The following is a 14,460-nucleotide window of genomic DNA, read 5'->3' on the forward strand; positions in this document are numbered from 1 at the left end:
GGGGGGTGGTTCTGTTCCTGGGCAGACACTCCAGACTCCAGGGCCTCCTCACACACCAGGCACTGCCGCCCTTCCTGCGCGGCCCAGAATGCTCTGCTACTCTGAACATCCTCGTGTTTAAAGGCAGAGAATTTAAGCCCAAAGCCCTGATGTTGGCAGAGCAAGTATGTCTGAAATCCTAATTTAATAATCCCGTTTAAGGATTTATCACAACTGTGTATTTCCTGTGAAGACAGAGACTGTCCCTTTCGTGTAGTGTCTGTGCACGGCCCTGAATGTGTAATTTCTTACCTGGATGTGAAGTTTTAAAACGTGGCGTGTGTTCTTGCGGCTTCTCACTGCCTGGGCCTGTCTGAGCTGCTGCCCGGAGGGGGAGCGGGTGGCCTAGGTGGCCCCATTCTCATGGCGACAGCCCCTGAGCCCCAGGACTGCACTTTGGCCTGGAGGGAAAAAGGAAAATTCTCTCTCCCTCGTCGGAGCAGGGATTGCCGAGACTCGACTCGACGCGTAAAATCGTGTCCTCATCACCCTCTGTTCCCTCAGGGCCTTCCGAGAGGAGCTCTGGGAAGAAAACCTAAAGCAGCACATTCAGAAAACGCACAAGGGAAGAGAAAGATTTCGAGGCACAGCGCCACTCAAGGAAATGAGTCCGGCTGCCCGGGACTTGGAGATTGTAAGTGCGCATTGGCTCTGTGTAAAAACGAATCGTTCTGTTCAGAATCGGAGGGAACCTGCCGCGCCTCTTCAGAGCACGCGTTCTCTCGATCGTGGGGAGCGCTCCACGTGCCTCACGTGACGGACGTGCCCAGAATCGCGCTTCGTGGGAGGATAAGAGGTGTTTTCTTGGCGTGTGAGGTGCGTGAGCCCCCTGACACATTGTGCCACCTGCCGGGACCCCGGCACGGCCTCCGCTTTATCGGCAGGGACAATGGGGACGGGCCCGTGGGGTCCTTGCCCGACGCCTGGTAACCAGCAGAGCCTGGTGAGACCCTGACGGGGCTGGAGTCGGCTGACCCCCTGGAGCCCATGGGCAGGGAGGCAGGCCCCTTTGCACAGACGTGTGCTGTGTGTGCAGAAATGGTCGGGGTTATGGGAGTGATACCGCGCTCAAGAAAGGTGGCTTCCTGCCCCAGATGACACATAGTTATCCACCCAGCGGTAAGGGGACCTGTCACCTCCCCAGAGTGACCGGCTTCAGGCTGTGCAGGCTGAGCCTGATGCCTCTGTGCCCTTGCTGCTCACGGACGCAGGAAAACCCGTCTGCTCTCCCCGGCCCCCCGAGCCCAGGCTCACCTTGACGCAGCGGCTCGGCACCAAAGCTGCCCAGAGAGCCGTCCCCACAGCCCGTCGGAGGGCTCCGTCGCCTCCTCTGTCCACGGGGTCCACGGGGCAGGAGGAGGGGAGGAGGGAGTGCAGGCAGGGCCTGGGCTGCCTCTCAGGGACCCCACCCTGTCAGACTCTACCCTCTGCCGGCTTTGCCTTCCCAGCCCAGAGAATTGCACCTGCCCTCAGGTAACTTTATTCTCTCCAAATCCGTTGTTCGTGGCTGTAACCTCCTCCTTAAACACCCCAAGCTCTACCTCCTAAGGCTTCTAAACATCTGTGCCTCGAGCTTCAACTGTGGAGTGAAAGGCCGGTCTGGCATTATGAACAGCTGTACTCACAAGTCTGATAACCTAACACGGAATGGACCATGCCTTGGAAGACGCCATCTGCCAAAACTCACACAAGAAATAGCCAGTCTGAATATCTAGTATCTATTAAAGGAATCCAACCGATAATAATTTTCAAGTGAGTTCACTGGAGAATTCTATCAAACGTTTAAGGAAGAAATGATACCATTCTCTATAATCTCTTCCAGAAAATAGAGGTGGAGGGGAAACATCGTAATTCATCCTATGAGGCCAGCATCACCCTAATACCAGAACAAAGACGTCACAAACTACAGGCCGGTGTCTCCCCTGAACACAGATGTGAAAATCCTCAACAAAATATTAGCAAATCAAACCTGACAATGTATGAAAAGAATTATACACCATGACTAAGTGGAGTTTGTCCCAGGTGCACGGGGCTGGTTCCACATTCAAAACCCATTTCATGTAACGCATCGTCACCTTGTGGCCGAAGAAGGAAAATCACATGATCGTACCATTTGGTGCAGGAACAGCATTTAACAGAATCCAGCACCTGTTTGTGGTAACTGCTTGTAGCAAACTAGGCACAAGTGGAACTTCCTTGACTTGATAAAGAGCATCTACAGAAACTACGGCGAACATCGTACTTCATGGTGAGAAACTAGAAACTACTTTTCCCCTGAAGGTCGGGAACGAGACCATTTCTCTCCAGCATCACATGGGAAGTCCTAGCTACTGCAACAAGACAAGAAAGGAAAATGAGGTAGATTAAGAAGGAAGAGTTAAGACTATCTTTGTTTCTGGATGACTTAGTTGGCTGTGTAGAAAATCCCAAAGAATTGAGCAAAATCTCCTGGAACTAATAAGTGATTATGGCAAGGTTGCAGGATCCAAGGTTAAGATGTAAAAGTTAGCCGCTTACTATATACCATCAGCAAACAAGTGAGATTTTAAATTAAGAACATTCACATTAGCACCCAAAAAATGGTGCTAGGTACGAATCTAACAAAATATGTACAAGATCTGTGTGAGGAAAATAACAAAACTGATGAGTCAACTCAAACAAGAACTAAATGGATGGAGAGGAATCCCATGTTCATGGATGGGAAGGCTCAATATCGTCAAGATGGCGGTTCTTCCCAAGTTGATGAAGAGATTCAGCAGAATCCCAATCAAAATCCCAGCAAGTTATTTTGTGGATATCGACAACCCGCTGCTAACGTTTATATGGAGAGGAGACAAAGGCCCAGAATCGCCCACACAACACTGAAGGAGAACAAGGTTGTAGGACTGATACTACCCGACCTGCAGACTCACGGTAAAGTCACAGTAATCAAGACGGCGTGGGGTTGGTGGAACATAGACAGATGGGTCAGTGGATCAGAGGAAGACCCACATAAGTACAGTCGACTGATATCCGACAAAGGAGCGAAGGTAACACAGCAGAGCAAAGATGGCGTCTTCAACAGATGGCGTTGGAACCACTGGGCGTCCACGTGCAAAATAGCGAATCTAGACCCAGACCTTACGCCTCCCCGAAAGTGAACCGAAAGTGGGTCACAGAACTAAATGTAAAATGCAAAACTGTAAAACTTGTAGAAAATGACGTAGAAAACATGGGTGACCTTGGGTTGGCGGGGAATTTTTAAATAGAACATCAAAGGCACCACAAAAAAAAATGATAATGACTTCATTAAGATTTAAAAATTTGTCTCTGCGAAAGATACTGTCAAAAGAATAAGATGCCAGGGGCACCTGGGTGGCTCAGTCAGTTGAGTGCCCGACTTTGGCTCAGGTCATGATCTCATGGCTCATGAATTCAAGCCCCACATAGAGCTCTGTGCTGACAGCTCAGATCCTGGAGCCTGCTTCAGATTCTGTGTCTCCCTCTCTCTCTGCCCCTCCCCACCTTGCACTCTGTCTCTGTCTCTCTCAAAAATAAACATTAAAATAGGGTCGCTTGGGTGGCTCAGTCAGTTGAGTGTCCAACTTCGGCTTAGGTCATGATCTCGCAGTCTGTGAGTTCAAGCCCCATGTCGGGCTCTGTGCTGACAGTTCAGAGCCCGGAACCTGCTCCGGATTCTGTGTGTCCCTCTCTCTCTGCCCCTCCCCCACTCACGCTCTGTCTCAAAGATAAATAAACATTTTTTTTAAAAGTTTTAAAAAAAAATAAGATGCCAAAGACTGGGAGAAAATAGTTGCAAAAGACACATCTACTAAAGGACTGCTTATCCAAAATATAGAGAGAAAACAACCCAATTAAAAAGCGAGCCACAGATCTGAACAGACACTTCACCGAAGAAGATATATAGATGTTAAGTAAGCATATGAAAAGATGCTCAGTATTGTATGTCGTTAGGAAATTGCAAATTAGAACAGAGAGGTACCACACACACCTATTAGAATGGTTATAATCCAGTCACGGACGACACCAGATGCTGGTGAGGATGTGGGGCAGCGGGAACTCTCGTTCATGCCGTGGGGACGCCAGACGGCACAGCCACTTTGCAAGACAGTTTGGTGATTTACTACAAAATTGAATGTACTCTGAACTTGAGGTCCAGCAATCGTGCCCCTAGGCATTTTCCCAAGAGTTCAAAACTTAAGTCCAGACCAGAACTTGCTCACAGATGTTCATAGCAGCTTCACTCATAGTTACCAAAACTTGGGAGCAACCAGGATGTCCTTCTTTAGGTGAGCGGGTAAATAAACCGTGGTCCCTCCACACCGTGGAGTACCATTTGGCCCCAAAAAGGAACAAGCTGTCACATCATGACTAGACCTGAGGGAGCCTCACATGCATATCACTGAGTGAAAGAGCCCATCTGAAAAGGCTGCAACTGTATGACGTTCTGGAAGAGAGAAAACTCTGTGCACAGTAGGAGCCTCTGTGGCTGCAGGGCTGGGGGACAGAGAGATGAGCAGGCGGAGCACGGGGGATGTTTAGGGTGGTGCCAGCTCTGTGACAGCACAGTGACGGACACCTGTCATTACACATCTGTCTGGGCCGGCAGAACGCACACCAGGAGTGAGCCCTGCCGTAAACCACGGCCCCTGGGTGATGGTGATGTGTGAGAGGCAGGTCACGGAGTGTAAGGCGTCCCGTCTGGTCTAACAGGAAGCTGAAACCTGCAAAGGGCCAGGAGAGAACGGAGTGGCCTCACCACCGGGGGGCGGGGGGGCAGCAAGGAACTCTGTCCTCAGGCTGGCAGGCCAGGTGCCCACGGACAGAGGCGTGCCCACGCAAGGTCTCGCCGCGCTCCTGTCTGCGCGGCCTTTCTCTGGAAGCTACTGCAGAGTGCATCCTTCCAAATCAAGTCAGCAGAACGGGAAAGGAGTGAGTGTTCCAGAAAAAAGGAAGCTGACCCAAAAGAGAGCCCAGGACCCCCCCCCCCCCCCAGGCTGTCGGCTGTGCAGGCCACCAGCCTGGAGCTCAGGGAGGAGCCCCGAGGGTCTCTCCAGGGCAGACAGATCGCTGAGCATTTGACCAAGGGGACAGGATGTCGAGAGGTTCCCGGACAAGTGTGTCGAAAACAAAGCAAATCTTGGGGCGCCTGGGTGGCGCGGTCGGTTAAGCGGCCGACTTCAGCCAGGTCACGATCTCGCGGTCCGTGAGTTCGAGCCCCGCGTCGGGCTCTGGGCTGATGGCTCGGAGCCTGGAGCCTGTTTCTGATTCTGTGTCTCCCTCTCTCTCTGCCCCTCCCCCGCTCATGCTCTGTCTCTCTCTGTCCCAAAAAAATAAATAAACGTTAAAAAAAAATTAAAAAAAAAAAAAAAAACAAAGCAAATCTTTCTGAAGGAGCGGTTAGTAATTGCACGACGAACGTAGATTTCTGCAGGGAAGAAAACAGGCAGCGCGGCCGGGGCGGCACAGGTCCGCTCGTAGGCGGGTCTTTGACAGTACGTGCTGTAACTTGTCCTTGTGGTTTCCTCAGTGACGTCGTCTTCTCTCTAGCTGACTGTCGTAAGATGACGTCTGGAACACACACCACATACAAAGTAGCTGTTAATCAACGGTGTGTGTTATTGGCAACAGAGGCCTAACTTCTGGGCCGCTCGTACAGTTTGGGGGAGTTAGTAGTTACACACGGATTTTCTGCCGTGCAGGGTTGGCGCCCCTAATCCCACGTTGTCCAAGGTAGTAATTGTTACCCAGCCATAATGACGTGGACCTGAACGTTAACCCACGGTTGTGACGGATCTGTACTAGGGGTCTCGGTGCCTGGGCTGGAGGGCGGTCCGGGTTATGCCCCGGGGAGGTCCCAGCACTGCAGACGCGAGTACTCGCTGGCCAGCTTCTTGCGGGACCGGGACAGGAAAGGGCCTGCCTCCTCGACGCTGGCCACTTTATCCCACTGAGGGCCACGGAGCCCCGTCCACCACTTTTCCTGGCCCAGCAGACTGGCTGAGAACATGGGATCTGGAGCGGCACAGGACTCCCCGCTGGGGATCTCCTTCCACTATTAGGGACCCTGGTCCTGCTGCTGTGTCTGTGGGGTGAGGGTGCAGTTGAGGCCCTGCCCCCCCAGGACAGGCATGAGGCTCTGGTGGGGTCATGGTCAGGGATGGTGCCCATGTTGGCCACATGAGGAGCCCCTGCTCCTGTCTTCAACCCTCCACAGACTGGCATTCACTCAGCTGTGGGCAGGTGTCACAGGTGGGGCCCTGGTGGGGACTCCGGGAGGCACAGCCCACGGGCCTACCCGGAGAGGTCACTGTCCTCCTTGGGAGGGAGGGTGCTCAGCCGGCTCCCCTGCAGACCCCGGGACACGACAGAGCGCTGCGCACCTGTACACGGTCCTCCTGTGTGGATGGGGCTGTGCCCCCACCCCGGGCCCTGCCAGCTGGGCTAACGTCCACCCCCTCCCTTTCTCCCGAAAGGCCAGGAAGCTACAGGATCAAGTGACGGAGTCGGGACCGGGGCCGACCTTAACTAGAAGCCACCGGTTCGCGGCTCTCGCTGGGCACCGTCCACGCCACCCACCTGCGTCCCAGCCCCAGAAGATATTGTTCGACACGAAATACTGAGTCTGAGGACGGTCGCGAGTGCTAATGAGTGAGGATCCCTGGCGCTGACAAAGACTCTTCAGACCAAGGAGTGGGTGCAGCGGCTCGTGGGCCCTGCCCGGGTGTCCTTCCCTGAGAGCGCGCCCGGGGCATCCGCTCCAACGCCACCCCCTCCCCCCGGGGTCTGCGTGGCTTTTTCAGAGGCTGTAAAAGGGTTAAGCCGGATTAAAGGAGAGAACACCAAGGACGAGCCACCGGGTGTGCACTCCCGTGCCCGCGTCTCTGCCCGTCTCACCGACGGCACGTCCGCGGGTCAGCACCCGGCCCTCCCCTCTGCCCCCGTCAGCCCCTCCTAGCTAGCCCTCACCCAGGCTGCTCAGACCCTCCTGCAGGAGCCTCCGACTGAGTGTTCAATAAATTCAAGGGCTTGACCTTGAAACTATCTTTGATTTGGCTTCTCAGCTCCTTGACCTCTTGGTGGGAGGGAGGCAGGGTTAGACCAGGCCCGCCATGGGGTCCAGTGACCAACCCCCCAAAGACCCTGGCTTGGTTTTGCATGGCTACTGCCCTTGTGGGGTACCACCTGATGTCTCATGGGGGACCCAAGCCGCCCCCAGCTTAGCACCCACTTGACTCGGAAGACAGGCAGGTTGGAGGGGAGGGAGCCTGGGGCAGTGACCAGGGACACTCCCCACCCCAAGTTCTTTCCCTTTCCTTAGGTCAACCAGTGGTTGATTTTTTGCTTCTCCTAAGTACTCATTCTACCATTCTATGATTTGTTCATTTTGGTGTTTCCTTCGTTGATTCTGAGCCTACACAGAGGTCACTGATCCTGCTAGCACTGGTGGGGGGCAATTTTAGAGTCCTATCCTAGCTTGGCTGCTGATTGGGCCTTGTGGTTGGTTCCCTTGTAGATTTGGGGTGTCTGAGGTGGGGGTGCCCTCCTCCCGGTGGAATTGGGGTGTCTGGGTGGGGTGCCCTCTCCCCAGTTTAATCGGGGTGTCTTGGGTGGGGGGGTACCCTCCCTCCAGTGGAATCAGGGTGTCTGGGATGGGGGTACTCTCCCCGCTGGCACTGCTCCTCTCCTGTTTGGTCACTGACCTCCATCCTTAATCCCTGAGTGAGCACATCTGTGCTAACTGCCTGGATGGTGCATCCTGGGACCTCGAGGCCTTTTCTGCCCAACAACCCTGGGAAGGGGGAGGGAGGAAGAGCCAGAGGAAGGGCCAGGAACCCCTGGGGGGCAGGGATTGTGCTAGGAAATGGGATGGCGTGGGCTGCAGGGCCATGGCCGCTGTCCAGAGCAGTTGGTGCAATCCAGGGGCCTCTGCACACGGCGTCCCCCACCAAGGACCTGCTCTCTGGAGCCACCAGGGCTGACACCAGGCCTTGGCGCAGTAACCCAAGTTTCCCTGCAGGTGGTGCCTCGAGTTAGCCAGGACAAGGCACACAGCCGCCACTGAGCTGCAGGGCAGGGGCTGTGCCCTCTCCTGCACACGCCTGCGGCCTGGGCCCATGTAGGGCCCCCCCCAGGGGCTGACATCTGTGGTGTCTGTTCTCCCACCGTGACCAGGCACCTGCATCATGACAGGGGAGCTCTGGCTCACGTCTCACGTCCTTGGATTCCTCAGTGGTCCTGGGCTAAAATGAGGGTCAGGCCCGGCCAGCACGGCCCCTTCTCTTCCCGCCAGCCACCTGCGCACGGTCAGGTGCAGGTGCCATTTGGAGCCCCCCTGCGCTGGCCACTGTCTAGCCCAGGAAATACCGGCATCCAGGTCTCAGAAGGGACTCACACTGTGGAGGTGTGGCCAGGACGTGGGCCCTGGGCCTTGTGGGCAGAGGTGGAGCCCCAAGTAACCACAGGAGGTCATCAGGTGGGGGAGGCCGTGCCCGGAGAGAGCAAGAGAGTCCTGCGCTGAGGTGGGCAGTGCAGGGTGGAGTCCTCGCGCCGGGTCTGGCGGGACGCGGACTCTGCAGGCCGCCGTGGCTCCTGGCGTCCAGACAGAGACTGTTTGCGCCAACCCCCCGGGGCAGGACGCCTGAAGAATCCCCCTGGCTGGGTTTGCATGCTTCCCAGTGCACAGAAACACACATTATTGGGCTGGAAACAGCTGACAGTAGCCTTGGGGAGCCAGAGCCCGTGGGGAGTAGGGCTCACTGAGAAAACAGCCCCCCCCAGCATGACACCATTAGCTTCCATTTCTTCCTGGTGGGACAGAGCAGGGAGGAAGCAACTTGGGCCTTTCCAACCCTGGGGGTGGAGAGCGGCTCTGCCCCATCTCCGTGCTCCCCATCCCCGTGCTCCCTGTGCTTCCCCATCCCCGTGCTCCCCATCTCTCTGCTCCCACATCCTCATGCTCCCTGTGCTTCCCCATCTCTGTGCTCCCCATCTCTGTGCTCCCTGTGTTTCCCATCTCTGTGCTCCCCCCTCTGTACTCCCCATCTCCGTGCTCCTCCACCTCTATGCTCTCTGTGCTCTCCATCTCTGTGCTCCCCCATCTCCGTGCTCCCCATCTCTGTGCTCCCCATCCTCATGCTCCCCCATCCTCATGCTCCCCCATCTCCGTGCTCCCCATCTCTGTGCTCCCCCCTCTGTACTCCCAATCCCTGTGCTCCCCCCTCTGTGCTCCCCCATCTCTATGCTCCCTGTGCTCTCCATCTCTGTGCTCCCCAATCTCCGTGCTCCCCATCTCTGTGCTCCCCCATCCTCGTGCTCCCTGTGCTTCCCCATTTCCGTGCTCCGCCCTCAGTGTTCCCCATATCCGTGCTCCCCATCTCTATGCTCTCTGTGCTCCCCCATCTCTGTGTGCCCCCGTCTCTGTGCCCCCCGTCTCCGTGCTCCCTATCTCTGTGCTCCCCATCTGTGTTCCATCTCCGTGCTCCCCATCTCTGTGCTCTCCGTGCTCACTGTGTTGGTCTGTGGAGCAGGCGAAAGGCCGTGTACACCCAGGCACGTGGGGGTCGGCACAACGGGAAAGAGCTGCCCGCCCTTGCCCGAAGTTTCTTCAGCTACCACAGCAAGGTTTGGTGTGTGCACTGGAGTGCTGTCCCCTGGGCTTGGCCCCGAAGGACCAGCACAGGCCTCTCCCTAAGTGACACCTGCCCACCCGCCCCTCTGGGCCTGGGCGGGGGGAGTGCCTGTCCTGGGGCTGGGCTCAGGAGGCCCGGGGGCTGAGCGCAGCAGGCAGAACAGAGCCTTCGGGTGTGAAAACATGGTCTGTGAGCCCTGAGTGGCTTTCTCCAAATAATCACCAGGTTGGGTAACTTGCAACTAGTTCAGCCGTGAAATATCAATGCTGTTTTAGCAAATAGAAGCCGCTTTCTCGTGCCAGGTTGAAGTAACGACACAAGAGATGTCTAATGAGGTTAATGAGGTTAATGAGGTGTCAGGAGAATGAAAACCCAGGAGGCCACCTGGGACTGAGGCTGGTTTCTGTCCAGGGTGTGGTGGTCCTCAGTGAGAAGATGTGGGTCTGCGGGAGAGCCCGGCGAGGAGGGTGGCCCAGCTGTCAGGACGCCCCTGGGAGACGCCCTCAGACCCCGCCCGCTGTCCTCCTCCTCCTCCTCCTCCTCCTCCTCCTCCTCCTTGGGGCCCCCCCTGCTGCACCTCCCGGGCTGTCAGCTGGCGTGTCGAGTGCCGGCGGCCCAGCCACCCCCGTGCGTGGGGGCCCTGCTTCTGCTTCCCCTGGGGACACAGTCCCACCTGGCGGGACCCCGGGGCAGTGGCCCCAGCTCGTCACTCTGCCCGCCGCCCCCACGCGTGGGCCTGCAGCTCGTTGGGGAGACGGTTTTTATGTGCTCCACCCTCTGTGGTCTGTTTCTCCGGCCGCCCGCCGGAGTTCTTGGGGAGGACCAGGCATGCAGGCTCTGGGAATATCCTGCCGCGGGCCGCGTTCCGCTGCGCCTCGTCACGCGGAGCCTCCCCGGGAGCGCTGCTGGTCTTGGACTCTGGGAGAGAGGCTGGGTCACTTCCGCCCGGGCGGTTGGGGTCAGCGGAGGGGGCATTTCTCCTGCGGGAAGTCATGGGGACACCAGAGGCGAACGGCAAACCAGGTGAAATGAAGAACTGGGCAGGTGCCCTCGAGCCCTGGGGAGCCCTTGGAGGTGAGTGTGACAGGTGTGCAGGGGTAAACGAGGGACTGCCCTGTCGCCTGCCGTGGTTTCCCCGACCACGGAAGAGCCAGCGAGCTGGATCAGAAAAAGAAGGGCCACGGATCAACTGTTTTGAAATGAAAGCAATCCCCCGCCCGAAAACTGTTCTTGTTCAGATGCCTGCTACTGCGGGCCCCCTCGGATCCGGGCCTGGCTGCCTCAGCTTCCCTGACAAGGCCCCGGAGCGGAGTGGGGGGCGCAGGCCATGGGGTGAGTGGGGCGACGACAGCTCCCCGGGAGGCACCCGGGCTCTTCCGCACCTCCGCTGCCACCACCGGGCAGGCGCTGCTCAGGGGATGTGCCCCGCTCAGCCCTGACCTCCCCCTGTGGTTCCACTGATGGCCCAGTGACAGGGGTGATGGCAGGTGGTTGTGATGACAGAGGTGGTGGTGATGTGATGACAGAGGGGACAACTGATGGTGACAGGCCACGGTGGCGGTGGTGTGATGGCCGTGATGAGCACTGACTCTTGCAGAGCCCTTACTGCGGCCAGTGCCATGCGAAATCCTTCCCACGTTAGACGGTTCACTCCACCGGGAGGCTGTGTGTGTCACTGCCGTGATTCCCACTCTACGGAGGACGATGCTGAGGCACAGGGGAGGCAGCGGGACTCCAGCAACGAACGTGGCCTGAGTCCGCCCTCTTAACTGCTCTCTGTGGCACCTCCAGGAGTCCCGGCGGGTTCCGTTCCCAGCCAGGCCTGTGAGATGCTTCGTCCCGAGACGTGACAGTCCTCATAATCCCTGGGGTGGGGACAGGGCTCCAGACCTGACCCTGCAGGGCGGTCAGACAGAACCACGCCGGTCTCGCGGACGCAGGGTGTCCAGAGGGGAACAGAACCAAACAAATGTTTCCAATGGGATCTGTGACCCGCAGGGGAAGTTTTGGGTCCCCTGGGTTCAGCATTTGCAAAGCAGACTCCCTGGAACCCCTGCCTTTGGGGACAGCACAGGGGCCGTGTGCCAGTGCTGGCCTCAGGGAGGCCTGGTCCGCTGGCGCACCCCGCTCTGCCCCGGACGTGGGATGGGTGCTAGCACGTGGGTGCTTAGTGAGATCAACGTCCCCACCCAGGCCCTGGTTCTCAGGGGCCCGGCCCGTCCTCGAGGAGGGACGCTGGTACTGGGCTGGCAGGGGGGCGGCAGGGAGCGGGGGTGTGGGGGCAGATCCTGGAGGACCTCCGAGGCCCAGCACAGAAACCACACCCAGGGGAGCCGGACGCAACGGCTAGCACCTGCCCGGAGCGCCCCGCCGCCCCTCCTGCCAGCTCGTGGTCACTCAGCTCGGCCCAGTGAGGGTGCCGGATGGTCTCCCGTCCCCCTTCGCGCCGCACCCTGCAGACCCGGCCGTGTTTGCCGGCCCTGCTCACTCTGCCGGGCAGGCCAGGCCACGGGCTGGGTGCTGGATAGGCCCGGTGCCTGCGGCAGAGAGCAGAGGCTTTGGGGGCAGAGTCCGGGGACCCAGGGGGGAGGCTCCCAGCTGGCTCTCCCTGAGTCTGGGGGTCACTCCACAGCCTGAGGGCAGCTCTCCCACTGCCTGGGGCTCTTCTGTCTAGACCCTGCTGGCCGGGCTGGGCTGGTCAGCATGTGTAGGGTGGGCCTTTGAAGGGGACACTCAGAGGACACAACACTGGGTCAGCAAGGGGTCAGCAAGGAATCCGCAAGTGGGGTCAGCACCCAGGCCCCCTGGGCTGGTGGGCCCCTCCCTAAGGGTATCCACCTTTTAATCAGAGCTCTGTGGGGGGGAAGCCTGTGGGGGAGCAGGCGAGCCGGCTTGGGGTGCTCCTCCCAGGAGAGTGATGGTCTGGTGGGGGGGGGGGGACCCTAAACAGCCACCCTTTAAGTTGCAAATCAAACAACCGTCCGCCAATGCCTTTAGGTTCTGCTTCCCGGAGAAGCGATTTTGAAAATGGCTTCCGACTTCACTTAAAAAGTGCACAGGGCACAGCCCAGCGGGGCAGAGGCTGAGAGAAAGTCCCCGGGGCGGGGGAGTGGGGGGGGGGGGTCAGCTCAGCAGAAGAGCTGCAGGGTGGGTCTGCCGGCCCCTCCCATCCAGCTAGCACTCACAGTCCCCTCCAGGAGAGCTCCTCGGGTGTCTCTGGCGCCCAGCCCCTCCCTGCCCCTCCTGCTAACGCCTGGGAGAGACCCCAGAAGCCCCCTACATTGGGCCCCTAGGCAACCAGCAGCCTTTTGCTGCCCAAGCTGCCCCGTGGGGCCCTTCTCCCCTGGGTGGTCGCCGGCTCACTCAAGCACCCCCTCCCGGCTCACTCAAGCACCCCCTCCAGGGCACCTCTCCCAGGCACCTCCCCCCCCCCCCCCCCCCCCCCCCCCCCCCACTCCCCCGGGGGAAACGCATTGACGTGCCCACCTCTGCAATGTCCCCACTGGTCCGGGATCTGACTCAGACCCCAGCAGCCTGGTCCCTGGTATGGTCCCAGTGCCCACGAGGCATCTGGGACATGCTTGCACCTGTGCTGAGCAGGTAGGCAGCCTCTGGCCCCTGTTGCCTGGCATTTCTGCCCCAAAGTCCCCCCCCCCGCCCCCACCTCCCCCGTGGGGAGGCTGCAAAGGCCTGTGGGGGAAGAAGCAGTCAGGCTCCCGCTGGGGGCCCAACAGTCACAGGGTGGGAGGCGGCGGACCCTGAAGAGGTGGCCAGGTGGAGGTGCCTCCTGGTGAAACCCCTCACTCTGCAGAGGAGCCCCAAGCCTTGCAGAGAACACGTGCTCGCTGGGCTCCCAGGCCTCCCCTAGGGCTCCTTGGGCCTTGATCCTCAGCCCCGTAAAACTGGCGGCGGTGAGGCGCCGCCAGCTCCCCGCGGGCTCCCTGGCTCCGCCCGGCTCCCCTCGGCCTGCTCCCCGCGCCGCGCGGCCCGCCGCCGGAGGGCGAGGAGGAGCGGCGCCACTGCGGCCCCGACTGTCCCCGGCGGCGCCAGGGGTGGCGGCCACGGCGCAGGTCCGAGCCGGGCGGGGCAGGGCCTGGGCTCTGGAGTGGGTGGGGGGGTGGGCGGGGCCTGGCGGCGTCCGGGTCGTCAGGACAACCCCAAGGCCCGCCAATCCCCTGTGCCCAGCCAGGCGCTCGCTGCGAGCTTGGCTCAGGGGACCAGCCCGGCCGGGGCAAGGTCACTGCAACAGGCCGGCCCTAAGGGCTGCCTTTTTTACGGGGTCCCGAGCAAGGTGCGAAATGCGCAAAGGCTCGGGACAGTGGAGAAATCTGGCTGGGCTGGAGGCGCGCGGGAGCAGGGTTCCGGAAGGGGTCCCGGCGGGGCCCGCGTCCGCTCGGCGCCTGCACCTCCAATTAGCCCAGCCCGCCAGCTGCGCGCGTGGGGGAGCCCCGCTGTCACTCAGGGAAGGCGGTCCTTTCCGCTGTGGACGCCGCACGGGGTCCCGGGCCCTCTGGGCGCAGCGGGGTCGCACGCACCCCGCAGATCCCCCGGCGACCCGGGGGCCCGCGGCCGAGACCTGCGGACGGACCACCCTCCCCAACGCCGTTGCGGGCCACCCCCAGGCGCACAGGCAGCCCCGCGCCGGGCGCGCGCCCTCCGGTCACCCGCGGAGGCGCCGAGCGCACGAGGCTCGCCAAGTGCCCCCTCCGCGGCGAGGACTCGAGTGGGCCGCAGCTGGGCGCCCGCTGGTGTCCCCTCGGCGCCCGCGTCTCCTCGGCCCGGCCCGACC

At 59.7% G+C, this 14,460-nt stretch overlaps 2 protein-coding genes across 10 annotated transcripts in view; both read left to right on the forward strand.

Moving 5' to 3' along the window:
* LRRC27 (leucine rich repeat containing 27) overlaps positions 1–7,090 on the forward strand; it is a 37,022-nt gene extending 29,932 nt beyond the window's left edge. For 8 of the 9 annotated variants that reach the window (XM_040486843.1, XM_040486840.1, XM_040486841.1 and 5 more), the window contains 2 exons: positions 544–673; positions 1,862–3,171. In XM_040486843.1, the coding sequence (XP_040342777.1) occupies positions 544–673; positions 1,862–2,041 (310 nt within the window). In that variant the 3' untranslated portion in view covers positions 2,042–3,171. Of the gene's footprint in view, positions 1–543; positions 674–1,861; positions 3,172–6,515 lie in introns of those variants that run through there. The other variant, XM_040486848.1, reaches the window with a different exon arrangement.
* A 6,757-nt stretch (positions 7,091–13,847) lies between these two features.
* Positions 13,848–14,460, forward strand: part of PWWP2B (PWWP domain containing 2B) — a 30,462-nt gene continuing 29,849 nt past the window's right edge. Inside the window, exon 1 of the mRNA XM_040486855.1 lies at positions 13,848–13,962. The gene's annotated coding sequence lies outside the window, so the exon portion shown is untranslated. The remainder of the gene's footprint in view (positions 13,963–14,460) is intronic.

This window comes from Herpailurus yagouaroundi, unplaced genomic scaffold (assembly GCF_014898765.1).
Source record: "Herpailurus yagouaroundi ecotype Mexico unplaced genomic scaffold, PumYag 163, whole genome shotgun sequence".
Lineage (NCBI taxonomy): Eukaryota > Metazoa > Chordata > Mammalia > Carnivora > Felidae > Herpailurus > Herpailurus yagouaroundi.